General features: G+C 42.2%; 1 protein-coding gene across 1 annotated transcript in view; it reads left to right on the forward strand.

Moving 5' to 3' along the window:
* The window catches only part of LOC105296279 (stimulated by retinoic acid gene 6 protein-like), a 40213-nt gene that overhangs the window by 13870 nt on the left and 10430 nt on the right, over positions 1-15913 (forward strand). The window contains exons 3-10 of the mRNA XM_011366301.2: positions 1366-1441; positions 3438-3538; positions 4526-4656; positions 8066-8186; positions 8756-8801; positions 10961-11089; positions 13356-13426; positions 14827-14938. Coding sequence (XP_011364603.2) covers positions 1366-1441; positions 3438-3538; positions 4526-4656; positions 8066-8186; positions 8756-8801; positions 10961-11089; positions 13356-13426; positions 14827-14938 — 787 coding nt within the window. The remainder of the gene's footprint in view (positions 1-1365; positions 1442-3437; positions 3539-4525; positions 4657-8065; positions 8187-8755; positions 8802-10960; positions 11090-13355; positions 13427-14826; positions 14939-15913) is intronic.

The following is a 15913-nucleotide window of genomic DNA, read 5'->3' on the forward strand; positions in this document are numbered from 1 at the left end:
GTGTCACTGTGTGGTCTGTTGGTAGCCCCATCCTGATTCAGCCTCTTGTACTGCAGGTGTAGAGCACTTCCTGTGTGGTCATGCAGTCTGTAGCCATGTTGGCTGATGCTTTTTCTCTTTGATCTGGTCCCAATTACTCTACATCATTCAGGGTCTTCTAGTAGTTTCTGTGTCCCTGATAGATTCCCTTTATATTTTTAGTTATGGCTAGGTTTTCTTTCTTATTAAAAAATAACACTTTTTTTTTTATATAACTTTGAGGGTTTGTATGGGATGGAGAGACTGATGTATGTGCTCAATTGACCTTTCTAAAAGCAGAAGTCTGACTTTTACAGTTCTATGCCATTTCTGACAGCTTAAGATCCCCACACCTTTCCCCAACACTTCTAGGGTGTTTCAGAATAATGGTTAGACATAACCAGAGAGCACTGAAATTTTAAATTATGAGGGAATGTGCCATGTTCATGGCTCCCCAGAGGAGTGCTCTTCCCCAAGACTTCTGGAGGAAAAGTAGGAGCCGGCCAGGGGAGGAAGCCCAGAGATGGCTAGATGATGCTGCTGGAGTAGGGAAGAGTAAGCAAAGATCTGGAGGTGTGAGAGTGTGCTGAAGTGGTGTAGTGGAAGAAGCATAGCGAAAACAAAGTGTGGTGGGGGCCCCGGAAAGGAGGAGGTTCCTTTCAAAGAGAAGTCACAGAACTGCTGTCACATGTTTTAGGCACGAGACCCCAGCAGCCCTGTCCTGCAGACTATGAAGACTGGAGAGAACAAAGTCCACAGTCTATAGTCCAGATGACCACTGTGCTGCCCTAACAGCCCAGCAGTAAATCAGGAGCGAGCTGATGCTTCTTGAACTCTGGTTATGGAAAACTGTCCAAGGCTGATTTCCTGTGAAGTTACTGAAATTTAAGTGTCGGTGCTTCTCTCTTTGCACAGGACCCTTCGAAGGCTCTAGGAGGATGGGAGGCACCTTAGTTAAGTGTTTACATCGTGATATGTTTTCCTTAAAATATGAAAAAAGTAAGATATTTTTGTAGTTTCACTTGAAAAGGATGTCTGAATTATATAAACTTTGAACCCACAGAACCTGAATCTATCCCTGACTGTGTCATCAAGAAAGGAAGGAGTTAGATCCAGTTAGCAGGGCAGTTGGATAGATGATCAGGCTGGAAAAAGAAATCTGAAAGAAGATTAGTCCACTTAGGGAAGACATGTCACAAGTGAGCAGGATTGGTTCTGAGAGCTAAAGCAGGTCAGATGATCGTAGTGGGCGACAAACCAAACTCCTGACAGTGACGGTCAAAGATGAAGAGTCAATGACCGCACCAGTGACTAATGATGTGAATGTATTTTTTGGCTGTTTTTCAGGACCAGGCAGCTAAATGGCACCTGTGCTGGCTCAGTGTACATGGAGCTCTTCCTCCATTATTCCCTCATTCCATCAGTAAGTAAAAGCAGGGAAAGGCTGAGGAGGGTAAGGAAGGGGAGATGGGCTGCTCCCATATACAGCCTCTCAAAGGGGCCTGAATAGGTCAGCAGAGAGACATCAGCTGAATTTCCTTGACTTGCTCTTCTACATTATGCAGCAAAAACACAGGCAGAAGAAGGCTGTCAAGAGTCATAAAGTCAGGGACACTGGCATTTGAGGGACTCGAAAAAAGGCTTTTCCGAGGAAGCAATGACAGAGCTGAGTTCTGTTGGAAGATGCAGTAAAAAGCATTTCAGGCAGAGGGGGGAACACACGCAATGGCTCTGTGGAAAGAGGGAGAGTGGGGAACTGGGAAGGCTGATGTGGCTGGCGGGAAGAATCGAGGTAGCACTGTCTGGGGAGGCGAGCAGGGCCAGGCCAGGTGGAGCTCTGTGAGGCTCTATGTGAAGAAGCTTTGTCTTCATTCTAAGTGTAGTGGGAAGTAATTGGTATGTTTCCAGCATGAGGTTGGTATGATCAGATTTATGTTTTGAAATGATCACTGTAGTTGTAGGGTAGGGGACCCGGTTGGGGGCAGACAAAAGAGGAAATAGGAAGACCAGTTAGGACAGGAGTCTCCAACCCTCAGGCTATAGACCGGTACCAGTCTGTGGTCTGTTAGGAACTGGGCTGCACAGCAAGAGGTGAGTGGTGGGCCAGCAAGCGACGTTTCATCTGTATTTGCAGCCTCTCCCCCGTGCTAGAACCACTGAGTTAGGAGATGCTTGCAGGGGTCCAGGTGAAAGGCAATTTTAGCTCATCCTAGATGAAGGTGGTCAGCTGAAGACAGTTGAGAGGGAAAAACAATAGGACTCGGTAATGGGTTGGCTAGAGAGGTTAGGGCGAGGGAGAGGTTGAGGATGACTCGTTTTTTGACCTGCACAGCTGGCAGGATGGTGGTATCTGCCATTCACTAGTTAAGGAAAATTAGAAGAGAACCAGGTTTGGGATGGATGAAGGAATAGAGCAGGCAGGAAAATCAGAAGTTCCATTTAAGATGTACTGAATGCAAGAAGTTTCAACACATCAAAAAGAAATGTCAAATGTAATCAGGTGAACAGTTGTGGAGGTCAAGGACAAGGTCTGGGCTAAAGATTCAGGGTCGTGAGTCTTCTGTGTATTGGTGGCAATCGAAAGCATGAACACGGATGACATTGCTGCGAAAGAGAGGGATCAGGTAATAAGAGGTGTGCGTGGTCCTTGGACTGAACTATGAGTAATTCTGAATCTCGTGGTTGAATAAAGAATGATCCAGCAAAAGAGTCTGAGAAATAATGGAGAAAAAACAAAAAAAGCATAGTCAATGGGGGCCTAAGGAAGAGTGTCTCTAAGAGGAGAAAGTGGGCTATGGCTACCTCAGGAAGCACTGCAGAACGCTGCCGAGATGTCAAGCCAGACTTGGGCTTCAAGTTTACATTGGATAGAACAAGAAGATGGTAATTAGTGACTTTGGCCAGAGCTGTTTCTGTTTCCATGGACTGACGGGGGGAGAAGCCAGGTTAGGGGGTTGAAGAGCAAGTGAGAGGTGAGGACATGGAGGCAGCAAGTGGAGATAAATCTCAGGGTTTCTTGTAAAGGGGAAGAGAAAAAAAGGCATCAAGTATGTAAAAAAAAAAAAAAAAAAACACTAAATTCACAGGGGAAAAAGCAAAGGATTTGCAACCTGACAGTTATTACTCTCTTTTTACAGATGAGGAAACTGAGGTACAGAGAAGTCGAGTCTCCCTCCCAGCCAGTATGTGGGAGAGACTAAATTTGAACTCATGTCTGTTCAGGGCAACACAAAGGAAAGCTCAGTACAAAATATTCAGGAAGCTCAAGGGTGCATGCAGCCAGCTCCCTGCCTCTGAAGTCCCAGGGGTATAGACGTTCTGAGTGCTCTGCTCACCTACACGTTCTTTTTCAGGGCGGGCACCAAGGCCACGCCAAGGACAAATATTCCCATTGACGCTCTCATCTTCTCTTCCTGCAGCTTTTCATCATTTTGATCTTGTCCTTTCTCCAAAGACGGGAGCACCGTAGACAGAGAGATGACACTTCTTACCTCCTGGCAAACGACTTAGGAATCATCATGTGAGTTGAGCCAGGGTTGATCATTGCAGCTTGGGGTACCCAGTGATTGAGGCCGACACCAATTGTCAGTCCAGGATAATTCCCGGTTACCTCCCTCCACCTCTACCCCATCATGGAGAGCACCGCCCTCCCTGCCCCAACCCAAACCAAGCTCTGAGAGCTCAGAATTGGCTTCTAACCCATTGCATCCCGGGTACCCAGGACAGCCCAGAGGTACTTTAAACATCTCAAGGGGGCTCAGATCACTATGAGAAAGCCTTCCCACACGCAGGGCTATGGCTACCTCAGGAAGCAGGAGGGAGAGCGTTCCCTGTCACTGGCAGCAGCAAGCCTTCTCATTGGCACAGAGCCATGAGTCATGGTCCAGGAGAGCCAGCTGGACCAGTGAACTTTCACAGCCTTTCCACCTCTGCCATTCTGTCTCTGCATCCCTTGCCACATTTTTGAGAGCTAATTGTTCATATCTCTGCCTCCTCACCCCTTAATAATTGATAATAATAAAACAGTTAACACTTATTGTACATTGACTATGACCTAGGCACTGAATTATTTGCTTTGCCTACATTACTTTGATGAACCCTCTTGCCAGCTTGCCATGGTGGCGGATGTTATTCTCATGTAATGGATGAGCAAACCCAGGCTCAGAGAAGTTACGTGACTTGCCCAAGGCTACATAGCTAAGTGATAAGAGCTTTAACCCAGAGCCACATGGGTCAGGAAGACAAGATTCAGGTCCTGCCTCCCAGGTCCCTGCCTGCAGTGTATTGCTCTCGACGGAAAGAATTTTTTGTCTTCTTCACTTCAGTACCCTGAATCCATGGCTAGCCCCAGAATTGGCACAGAGGACCTAAGAAAATATATCAGTTGAGATGAATAGTTCACTCCCCAATAACTCTTCCTCAGGGTGGGATCGAGAATTTGGAGACAAAATGTGGGACCGTCTCACAGCCACCTTCTGGCCTCGTGAGCTGTTTCTCTTGTTCACAGACCTCTGGACTTCGTGAGCACTTTTAGTAACCGATGGTCCTATGGAATCGCCTTTGGGGCTACAGCCAATAAAGTCATGTTCCTGTTCTCAGAAGGCTACCGGCCTCTGCAGATCCCACAGTGGGCCCAAGGTACCAGGGCTACCTCATACCTGCTGGGAATTTTGCCATGGAAATCCTTGCTCTCAGATACAGCATGGCAGGGTTCCCTGGGATTAGGGGGTAAGCTTTATGAGCTGTCAGTGCTCTTCTCAGCCCATTACTTGCCCAATGTCAATGCCTAGCCCAGAAAGTCTCAAACCTTGTTTGTGGGAGTTTTCTCTTTGTTAGATTCAGAGGTCTTTTAGATATAGTAGAACAAAAGTTCAGAAAGTAGGTTTACTACCATCCACCCTAAAAATATCTCCTGAGTTAAAGCCATGGCTGCCTTCTTGATATCAATAGGCCCTCAATAGGATACTTCCTCAAAGAATAGGTCTTACTTCTTTGGCCGTGTATCTGGGGCCTCTTCATTCCCCATGCCTCACACTCTCCCTGAGGTAGCAACTCTAATCTATAGGTTCAACCATTCCTAGTACGACAACTTCCAAACCTCTTTGTCCAGCCAGTTTTCTTGCACATATGGGCTCCAAGCCTATATAAGCCAATGCCTACTAATATCTAATTAGTTTTTAAGGAAATGCAAATTAAAACCAAAATGATATACCACCACATACCACACACCTCTTAGAAGTATATAATTTAAGTTTTGACAAATGTTTTCATCTATGAAATCGTTACCACAATCAAGATAATGAACCACAGAAGTTAACTTGTTCCCCTTTGTAATCTCTTCTTCCTCCCCTTATCCTGTCACTGTCCCCACCCCCAGGCAGTCATATAAATGGAATCATACACATGTGGAATCTACATGTATGGAATCATACATACATACAAATGTACTCATTTTGGGGGGGGGGTGCGGGTCTGGAATCTTCCACACAGTATAGTTATTCTGAGGTTCTTATGTGTTTAGCATGCATCAGAAATTAATTCCTTTTTCATTATTGAGTAGTATTCCATTATATGTGGATAACACAGTATGCTTATCCAGTCACCTGTTGATAGACATTTGATTTATTTACAGTTTTTGGCTATTACAGATAAAGTCTCTATTAACATTACAAGTCTTTGTACGTACATGTGTTTCCATTTTTCTTGGGTAAATACCCAAGTGGAATGGCTGAATTATATAGATCATATAGCAGATGATATTTTTTAAGAAACTGTCAAACTGTTTTCCAAAGTGATTGCTCCATTTTAAATTACCATCATCAGTTTATGAGAGTTCCAGTTTCTCTGTATCCTTGACAATGACGGGTCAATCTTTTTAATTTGTAGCCATTCTAAGAGGCATGTAATGGTGTCTTGTGGTGTTAATTTGCATTTTCATAATGACTAATGATATTGAGTATATTTTCATGTGCTTATTTGCTATCCCTATACCTTCTTTGGTGAAGTGTCTGTTCAAATCATTTGCCTATTTTTTATAATTGGGTTTTTTGTTTTCTTCTTAAGTTTCGAGAGTTCTTTACATAATCTGTGTGTAAGTCCTTTATCAGATATATGAACTACAAATATTTTCTCCAGTCTGTGGCTTGTATTTTCATTCTAATATCAGTTTCTTTTGCAAGGCTGACATTTAAAATTTTGATGAAATTCAGTTTATTCATTTCTTCTTTTATGAATTATGCTTATAAGGAAGTATGATTATGAGAAATCATGCTTATAAGAAAGCATATAAGAAATTTTTGCTTAAGCTAAGGTTACAGATTTTCTCCTGTGTTTTTTCTAGAAGTTTTATAGTTTCCGGATGTTTTGCATTTAGGTCTGTGATACATTTTGAGTTAATTTTTTTGCATATAGTGTGAGATATGGATTGAATTTCCTTTTTTTTTTACCTTTGGATATCCATTTGTTTCGGCACTATTTGGTACAAAAAACCTGTCCTTTGCCCACTAAATTGCCTTTGCACCTTTGTGGAAAATCAGTTGGCTACATATGTATGGGTCTATTTCTGGGCTCTATTCTGTTCCATTGACCTGCGATGTGCAGAGGTTCCAATTTCTCCACATCCTAGCCAACACTTGTTATTTTCTGGTGGTTTTTTTTATTTTTTTTTTTAATTATAGCCATCTTAATAAGTGTGAAGTAGTATCTAATTATTGTCTTGATTTACATTTCCCTAAAAACTAATGATGTTGGCATTTGGCTAGGCAAGAACAATATATACCCTCATTGCATCCTCAATACTTTCTCTTGGCTTCTTCCCTCTCATATTTTCTGGACTCACTATTTCGCAGCTCCTAATGTTCTATCCTTATTTTGGATTCTTACTACAGGCAGTCCTCCTCTATGTGGGACTCTGTCCTGGATGAGGACTTAGATACTAATTATAGAGAGTTCATGGGACCCAGACAACTCCAGCATCTTCAGACCTTACTAAATACATGCTTATCCAAACCTATGAATCACAGCCTCCCCCAGTTCTAGCTGTTATTTCAGCTTCAATATCCTATGAGTCTCTGCTGGCAATTTTGGGTTTCTCTGTTCTTGGGCCTTCAGCCATTCTATTGCTTTCCCTCTGCTTCCTCTTACTCAGGTGTTGATATCACATGGGTCTTGTCACGTAGATTTGTCGTAGATATTGTCTGTGGGTTTTGGTTTTGCTATCTTAGTTCTGTCTACTTCCACGTCAGAGGGAATTCAGGTAAATTTTAAAAATTATACTGTTGCAGCTTCTATCCTCACAGCAACTATTTCTTTTATATTGTCCTTTCCTCCCAGTCCTGTAACATTCACATTCACACAAATTACTGACTAGCCCCAATCAGCCATCTCCTATCCTTTGCCTTTCATTCCCTTCTCTCCATCTTACATGTGCCTGCTTATATTCATGGCCATGCGAAATGTCACCAGCTCCAGGAAGCCTTCCCTGAATACACAGACCCCAGGTCCAGAACCCAGCTCAAAGCAGACTCTTAGTAAAGGTCACCTTGCATGATTAAATTTTATTGGATGCTGTTAGCGTATCTCAGCGCTAGTTAGTGACAGAAATAATATTATCATTGCCTTATGTGTAAAGAATATAATAGTTTACAAGAGGCTTTTGCACACCACACATCACCACTCTTTGTGTTGCTATGGTACACTTGCCGTGCTTTACTCTCAGTAATTTTTGTTTGTTCATTTGTTTGTTCATTTAGTGATCTGTTTCCACCCATTATACTGTGAACTATTCAAGGGTAGGGACCAAATCTTCTTCATCTCAACAGACAGCTCAGTGCCTGGCATGGAAGAGATACCAGGAAGGGTCTGTTTTATGACCGGATGAAAGATATTCCTGCATTCCTCCTTGTGCTTAGCTGGTGCTTGTCCACTTATCTCCTGGGGTCCTGAGGTCCATGACTGCAAGTCAGCATGAAACCCCATAGCTTCCCTGAGACTCCCCTGAGCCCATGAGCAGAGGAACTCACAGCCTCTCTGACCCTGTCTCTCCCAGCCTTTGTGCTTCTGATCGGAGGCATTGAAGTCGGCCTGTCCCACTTCCCCTTCTTTGCCTGCCTCTCATCGGAGTTCCGGCTGGTCAGTTCTGTCCTGGGCTTCAGCTACTCTCTGGTCTGGTAAGACAGACTCTACCTGCCTGCCCTCCCATGATTCCTTTGGCTATGGCTAAACTCTGGACAAAGGGCTAGAGGTGTCCTGAGAGCTCTCCTTAGGAGGGCACGTTTGCCCAGAACTGAGGCCCAGGCTGGGCGGTCCACGGTCTCAGTGCAACCTCTCCTTGGTCTGCATTTCAGGCTTCAGAAGCTCAGGTCAGCATTCTGTGTGCTTCACATGAAGCTGCTTACAACTAGACTATTTCTAGTAGTCAGAGATATAGAAAAAACTCATTTCTGTAAACTGTCTCCCTATCTGAGAGATAGGGGAGGGAGGATGAGATCTCTCAGGCCATTGTGCCATTGTGGATTCTGGGAATGTGTCCTAAATGAGGGCATGTTAAATGAATTTAGTTGCATGTATTTTGGCATGACCAGGTGCCAAATCTGGGCGAGATGTACATGGAGGCCTGGGAACCAACCCTCCTAAGGAGGATGGGAGGGTGAGATAACTCCAAGTTGATGAGATCTGGCTTTTTTCACAGTGAGAAAGGAAGGACCCCAGTACCCCAAGGCCTGTTTCTCTCTTGTAGGTTTGCCATTACCATCCTTCACATCACACAGTGTCCCCATGGGCAGGTGAGTCTCTACTGAGCTACATTCAGGGTATTCAGTCCTGTCACCATGGCCAACTCTCTGTGCAGCCTTGGACAAACCTCTGCCACTCTCTGGGCCTCAGCTTCTTCCTGTGTACAAAAGAGAAGTTGGAGCCATTCACGATACTTTCATTGATAGCATCTTATGTTTAGCAAGGTGCTTATTCTCAGACAGATGTTCTCTCAGTCCGTGCTCATAGCAGCCCCTCAAGGTGGGGAATCTCTCAGCAAATTCATTTTACAGGTAAGGCAACTGAGGTCCAAGTATATGAGGTAACTCTTAGGAAGTAGCAGATCTAGGAGTTGTGACCAGGTCTGGCTGATTCCAAAGCTCATTTCTTTCCACTCCTTCATGTTGCCTCTGTTTCTCTGCCTATAGAAAAGGAGACTCAGATTAGATGAACCCTCCCAGCTTTGTTATGCATTGTCCTTCTCAGAACTGGGAGAAACTGGTTCATCTGTTTAGCCCTGTACCCCAGGAAAAGGAGCAGGATGGGAAAGTGGGGGAGCACAAGGAGGCCACCTGGGCCAGGAGCCCACTAGAGCCTTGCCAAAGCCTTTCCAGGGCTTCAATAACTGTACAGGATTAAAAGGTGTGTTATAAAGAGAGTCTGGGGAGCCAGAAAATGAGCCTTGGGAGCTGGGCCTTCCCTCTGCATCTCTGCCCTGGGATTGAGAGCATTCTGGTAAACCTCTCTCCCAAGTAGATGCCCTCCTTCACACGGTTCACAGTGTCTGCGATTCCAGGGCACAGGTGTTTCTGTGGAGTCAGGGAGCATTTTCAGTCTTCCAAAGGTTCTTCTGAAATTCAGAATGTTCATGATTAATTGGAGGAAAGGGCAGAGTCTTACTTCTTTGCTCAGAGTCACTGACTTTAAGAACCATTGTATGTCAGTTGTTCTCCGCTCAGTCTCAATCACTAACTGTAGAATCCTCAAGACGCTTTGAAGACAGTGTGTTAGTGCCATCCCCAGTTCACCGATAAGGAAGTGAGGCTCAAGGCTAACATCACTTACTCATGAAAAATCATGGGACTGGAGTCCAGACTAATATCTAGATGATAATAAAGATTTGGTCTCGTGTTTTCACATGTATTTATGGAAGCATTATTTATAAAAATGAGACATTGGAAAGAGTCTAAAATATCAGATATTAGGAGAAAGCTTAAATAAATTTGGTTCATCTAAAGAATGCACTATTATACAGCATTACAAGTGATGTTTGCAAATAATCTGTAACCATGTGGGAAAATGATTATGATGTATACAGACCTATATGTTTGGTACAATCTCAGTTTATAATAGATGTCGATATTTGGATATAGATACAAATGAGAGACATTGAAATTTTGACAGTGGATATGTCTAAGCTATAAACGTAGGTTGGAGAGGAGGATGAAGGGAAGACATGAGCCCTCCACATCTTAGCACATCACTATCTTGCACCCTAACACCATGGAGGGAAATATAATAAAATATGAAACCAACCAGTAAATTGTGAAAGGTGTCACAATATTATTTGTCTTAAAACAGTGGAAAAATACTTTTTTTTCCCCATCAAAATGAAACTAAAAACACAAAAACTGTGAGTACAACCTTGAGAGACCTTTTACTTATGGGAGCTTGTTTTGCTGCCAACATGATGGCAGTTATGGGCCCACTCATCCTCCCTTCTTTCCTCCCTCTCCCTCTCCCTTCCTATCCCTTCTTCTCTCTTCATCTCTCTTCCTCTCTCTTCTTCTCTCTTCCTCTCTCTTCCTCTCGCCCTCCCTCCCTCCTTCTTTCTTCTCTCCATCCTTCCCTTCTCTGTCTACTGTCTATCCCCTCCCCTTCTCTCTCCCTCATATTCTCCCTCCTTCTCTCCCTCCAAAAGGAGCATTTAATACTTAATCAGAAAAAAAAGCCATGAAAGCCCTTTATGTAAAATAAAATGGGGGTGCTAAGATTCAAATCCAGGGCCACTGGACTCCAAGTCCACTGATTATTCTAGTGACATGGGGCTGATGGGGCAGAGAGCCAAGCTCTGAGAGGGTGGGACTTGGTGGGACCAGGCCGGGGCACGCAGATTCCTGTCTACAGCTTCACCAGGGGCCTGGTCCTGATCCACCTACATCCAGCGCCCAGTGATCTGCTTCTGTTACAGTTTTGGGGGAAGTATGAGGCTGTCATATTCTACTGGCCCTCACTGCTGTGCCTGTCCTTCCTGCTGGGCCGCTTCCTGCACATGTTTGTCAAGTCTCTGAGGGTCCACTTGGGCTGGGAACTCCAGATGGTGAGTATAAGTATGAGGACTGTGTGTGTCCCAACAGGTTTAGTCTTCACAACAGTCCTGTGAGGTTGGTACTATTATTACTCCTCCCATTCTGTGTTAGGAAACGTGGACCCAAAGAGGTGACTTATGTTGCCCAAGGTCATGTACGTAGTCTGCAGCAGAGCCACAACAGGAACCCAGACAATTTGTTGTTGGGGCTCTCTCTTAACCTCTGTTCTTTTTTTTTTTCTAATTCCTGGAGGTGTAAAGTTAGGTTGTTTATTTAAGAGCTTTCTTTTTCTTAATGTAGATCTTTACCACTACAAACTTCCTTCTTAGAACTGTTTTTGCCGCATCCCGTAAGTTTTGGTGTGTTGTATTTGCATTTTCACTTAAGATATTTTTTTATTTCTCTTTTGGTTTGTTCTTTGACTCATTGGTTGTTCAGAAGTGTATTGTTTGACTTCCACATATTTGTGAATTTTCCAGTTTTCTTCTTGTTATTGATTTCTATCTTTATGCCATTGTGGTCAGAAAAGATACTTGGTACTTAAATTTGTTAAGACTTGTTTTGTGGCCTAAACATTCTCCAGGAAATGAGCCATCCTGGAGAATATTCCATGTGCTCTTGAGAAGAATATATATTCTGCTGCTGTCGCATGGAATGTTCTATATATGTTTATTTAGTCCATTGGTCTATAGCGTTGTTCAAGTCAGCTGTTTCCTTATTGATTTTCTGACTGGATTATCTACCCATTGTTGTAAGTGTGATGTTGAAATTCACTACTATTATTGTGTTGCTGTTTATCCCTTCAGTTCTGTTAATATTTATTTTATATATTTAGGTGCTCTGATGTTGGGTGCACATGTATTTTTCAATTGTTATATTCTCTTGAGGAATTGACTCCTTTATCATTATATAATGACTTTTTTTGGTCTCTTGTGACAGTTTTTGACAGTCTATTTTGTCTCATATAAGTATATCCACCCCTACTCTATTTTGGTAACCATTTGTATGAAATATCTTTTCTTATTCATTTACTCTCAGCCTGTGTGTGTCCTTAAAGCTAAAATTAGCCTCTTATGGTTAACCAATATTTGGAATTTTAAAAAATCCATTCAGCCACTCTATGTTTTTTGATTGGAGAATTTAATCCATTTACATTTAGATAAATTATTGATAGCTAAGGACTTCAAATTGTCATTTTGTTAGTTTTCTGACTGTTTTGTTATTCTTTTCTTGCTTTCTTTGTGACATGATTTTTTTTTAGTGGTATGTTGGTATGTTTTCATTTCTTTTTCTTTATCTTTTTTTTATACAGGCTTTTTCTTTGTGATTACCATGAGGCTTACATAAAATACCTTATAGTTATAACAGTCTCTTTTAAGTTGATAACCACTTACTTTAATTACATAGAAAACCTCTACAGCTTTAGTCTCACTTTCCCCCATGGGAGAATTTGTAGGCTAAGGGGGTCTCTCTGTGGAGAATGAGTAAAATGAAACTGTTCTTCTTACCCTCTTTAATGCATCTATTCTCAGAGGTTTAGCTTGATTGGGGTTCTGGAACCTCCCAGGTGCACTCTTGGGCTCCCACAAGAATACTGTCATCTGTAGGTGGTCGTCAAAATTGGTGTCTCTGAGTGGGCATGAGGGTTGGAACCCCCCCATTTCTCCATTCTTTTTACGTCACTCACCAGTCAGGATTTTAGCCAGATCTTTTGTACTCTACCCAACATCTGCAAAATATGAGACTTCATCCCATAGCATGTAAAATTCACATAATCAATCTATGTAGCATATAAATGGGTGACCATTGTGGAAAGCTCATTACACTTTGAGAAAACATTTTAAAATATACTGTTAAAGTTTATTTCTGTAAATACTGCAAAATAAGAAATGAACAAAAGAAACTCTTATTCATAAGAAGTGAAAATGCTGGGATTTTGGATGTTTCATTCCTAAAACAATGTTTTGAACTATGATGGGATATCACCAAATCTCAAAGAGAAAAAAAAGCCTTCACAGAACAATGACTGGTGCAATTTGTAAGCAAAAGAGTCAAGGAAGGCCATCCCTGTGGTACTTCATGAAAGCAAATGCTTGATAAACAGGAAACTGGACATCGCCCCTCTCCTCAGTAAATTACCAGTGTCTAGGAATGGCTGAATCCAAGAGAGCAAATTTTACCCAAATTCCTGCTCTCTCTGGCAATAATCCCTCAAAGACACCAAAACTCTAACAAGAATTTGTGAGCCAAAGCATATACCTCTCTCTTTTCTCACAGGAAGAAAAGCCTTTCCTGGAAGTTCACCAGGCAGAGCATGTCAAACAGCTCCTGAGGAAGCCCCCACTGCAGTAAGCCACGGTTTGATTCACCCACCATTGGTGTTTGCATTAGTACGAATGAGCCCTAACAGTGAGAGACCCTGAGATGACTACAGGGGCACCGTATTTGTCAGGACTCTTGTTTGCTAATAACAGAAACTCAACTCAAACTGGATTAAAGAGAAAAAGGAAACATGGCCTTATGTCATTTAAAAGTCTAGAGGTAGTCAGTTTCAGATACAGATAGCCCAGGGGCTTAATTGATATAATGAGAACTAGATCTTTTCTCTGCATCTCTCCTTAGCTCTGCTTTTATCTGGGTTAGACTCCTAGTTAGATGGGCTCCCTTCCCATGGTGGCCCCCAGAATCTCTAAGCTCAGATCCTCCTGGTTTAACCTCACAGTAAAGAAAAATTTTCCTAATGATTTGAACAAAATTTTCACGAATGTATTTCTTTGGGTCAGATTGGACCACATGCCATCCCAGAACCAATTACTGTGGCTAGGAGATCAGAGTAAAGCCATTGTTAAGCTTAGGTCACATGTTTACTACTGGAATCGGGAAGTAGTTCAGCCTCACTTAACCACCAGGAATGATGATGGGGGAGGAACAGGTTCCCAGAGAAAACTCATATGCTGTTTACCAATAAAAGAAGACACAGCTCTTAGCTAGGTAAAACCACCTGGTCTTCAGTAATCATACAGGTCACTATACCCCTGCCACTGCCACTATGTACAAGGGGACATGTCCCAGAGAAGAGACGTGTCTATTCAAGGTCACACAGTGGCAAAGCTAGTACTTTTGTGTGAACTACATTTGGCTACATGTAGGAGAAAACAAAATAATAATGGTATAAACAAGAGAGAGATTTATTTCTCATGTAAAAGAATTCTGGAGGCTGCAGTTCATACTGACCCTGGACTGCTCACCTCGGCAGTTTACCAATCATCTGCCTTTGGTCTCGAGTACCTTAGTGGTTTCCATCATGGAGGCTGTTCATGGTCCAAGACAGATTCTGAAGCTCTACCCTGGACCAGCCACTATATCAGCATTTCAGATGGCAGGCAGGAGAAAAGAAGGAAGGGCAGTGAGGTCCCTTCTAGCTGTGCTGGTTCTACCTAAGCACCCTCTCCAAAGTCCTACATCATACTTCTGGTCACAGCTAATTGGCCTGTACTTAATCTTGGTCACTCTTAGCTATAAGAGAGGTCAGAAACTACAGCCTTTTAGTTTGGTGAAGTGCCGCACCAAATAAAACTGAGTCTTTGTTCTTAAGAGTAAGGAGAGAATGAAAACTGGAATCTACCAGTGATCTTTCTCTTCACAAAACTCTAAGATGAACAGGAGGATATGTGGTTATTTTCAGAAGACTCAAGTATTTTTTTTACCAACTACAACCTGTCTTTTCTTGGTGCTTATTCATTCACAGGGAGAAAAAAAAGTCTTGGTTCGAAACCAGGATATATGAATGGGACCCCTGCTTTCAGTTCCCAAGCAGAATGATTGGAACCACTGTGTTGGCTTTCATCTGCCTGTACCTTGTAAGTAGATCTGAGAAAACCCTTTTCTATTTTATAAATGAGATGAGGCTAGGATAGGGGTTGTTCTTAAAATGCTGGGTCAAAATTTAATCTCTTTAAGTCAAAGACGTACAATTCTTTGACCTTTTAATTTTGATTTCTAAATAGCCATGTAGTGAATATTACTAATAAATCAAATTATTTATGGAGACTTCCAGTTGCCAATTCTACATGTAAAAGGCTTGCAAGGTGCCACTCCTAACAACAAGTAAAAAATATGAACAAACTGAAAAATCAACAGCTCTTTTTAGATCCATATGAGAAGTGAGGTCACAGGGCAAACCATTACTTTTAAAATTGGAGAGACAGGTAAATATAGAGAATTACAACAGAATGGAGCAGAAACTCCATGGGAACCAGTGCTGGGGCAGGAAAATCTGAACTGTAGACACCATCAATAATTGGGTATTTTGGACATCTACAGACTACTTCATCAACAACAGTAGAAGATGCATTCTTCTCAAGATTACATGGAAAATTCACCAACATAGACCATATCTTGGACCATAAAATACACCTTAACAAATTTAAAAGACTAGAAGTTATGCAATGTCACTTTGAGACCATAATGGAATTAAAATAGATATCAATAACAGAAAGATAACTGGAAAAATCCCGAAATAATGAAAATTAAACAGCACAGTTCTAAGGAACATATGGGTAAAAGAAAAAAATCTCAAGAGAAATTAAAAATAGTTTGAACTAAATGAAAAGGAAAACACGGCTTATCAAAATATGTGGGAGGCAGCAAAAGTGGTGCTTAGAGGGAAATTTATAGCATTGAATGTATATGTTAGAAATGAAGAAAAATCTAAAATCAATAATTAAGTTTCTACCTCAGGAAATACAGTCCAGATTGGTGCTGACATGATATATATCACAAGGGAAATGGAAATTAAAACAAGGACATACTACTATACACCTATTTGAGTGGCC

Source organism: Pteropus vampyrus, unplaced genomic scaffold (assembly GCF_000151845.1).
Source record: "Pteropus vampyrus isolate Shadow unplaced genomic scaffold, Pvam_2.0 Scaffold123, whole genome shotgun sequence".
NCBI classification, from domain to species: Eukaryota; Metazoa; Chordata; class Mammalia; order Chiroptera; family Pteropodidae; genus Pteropus; species Pteropus vampyrus.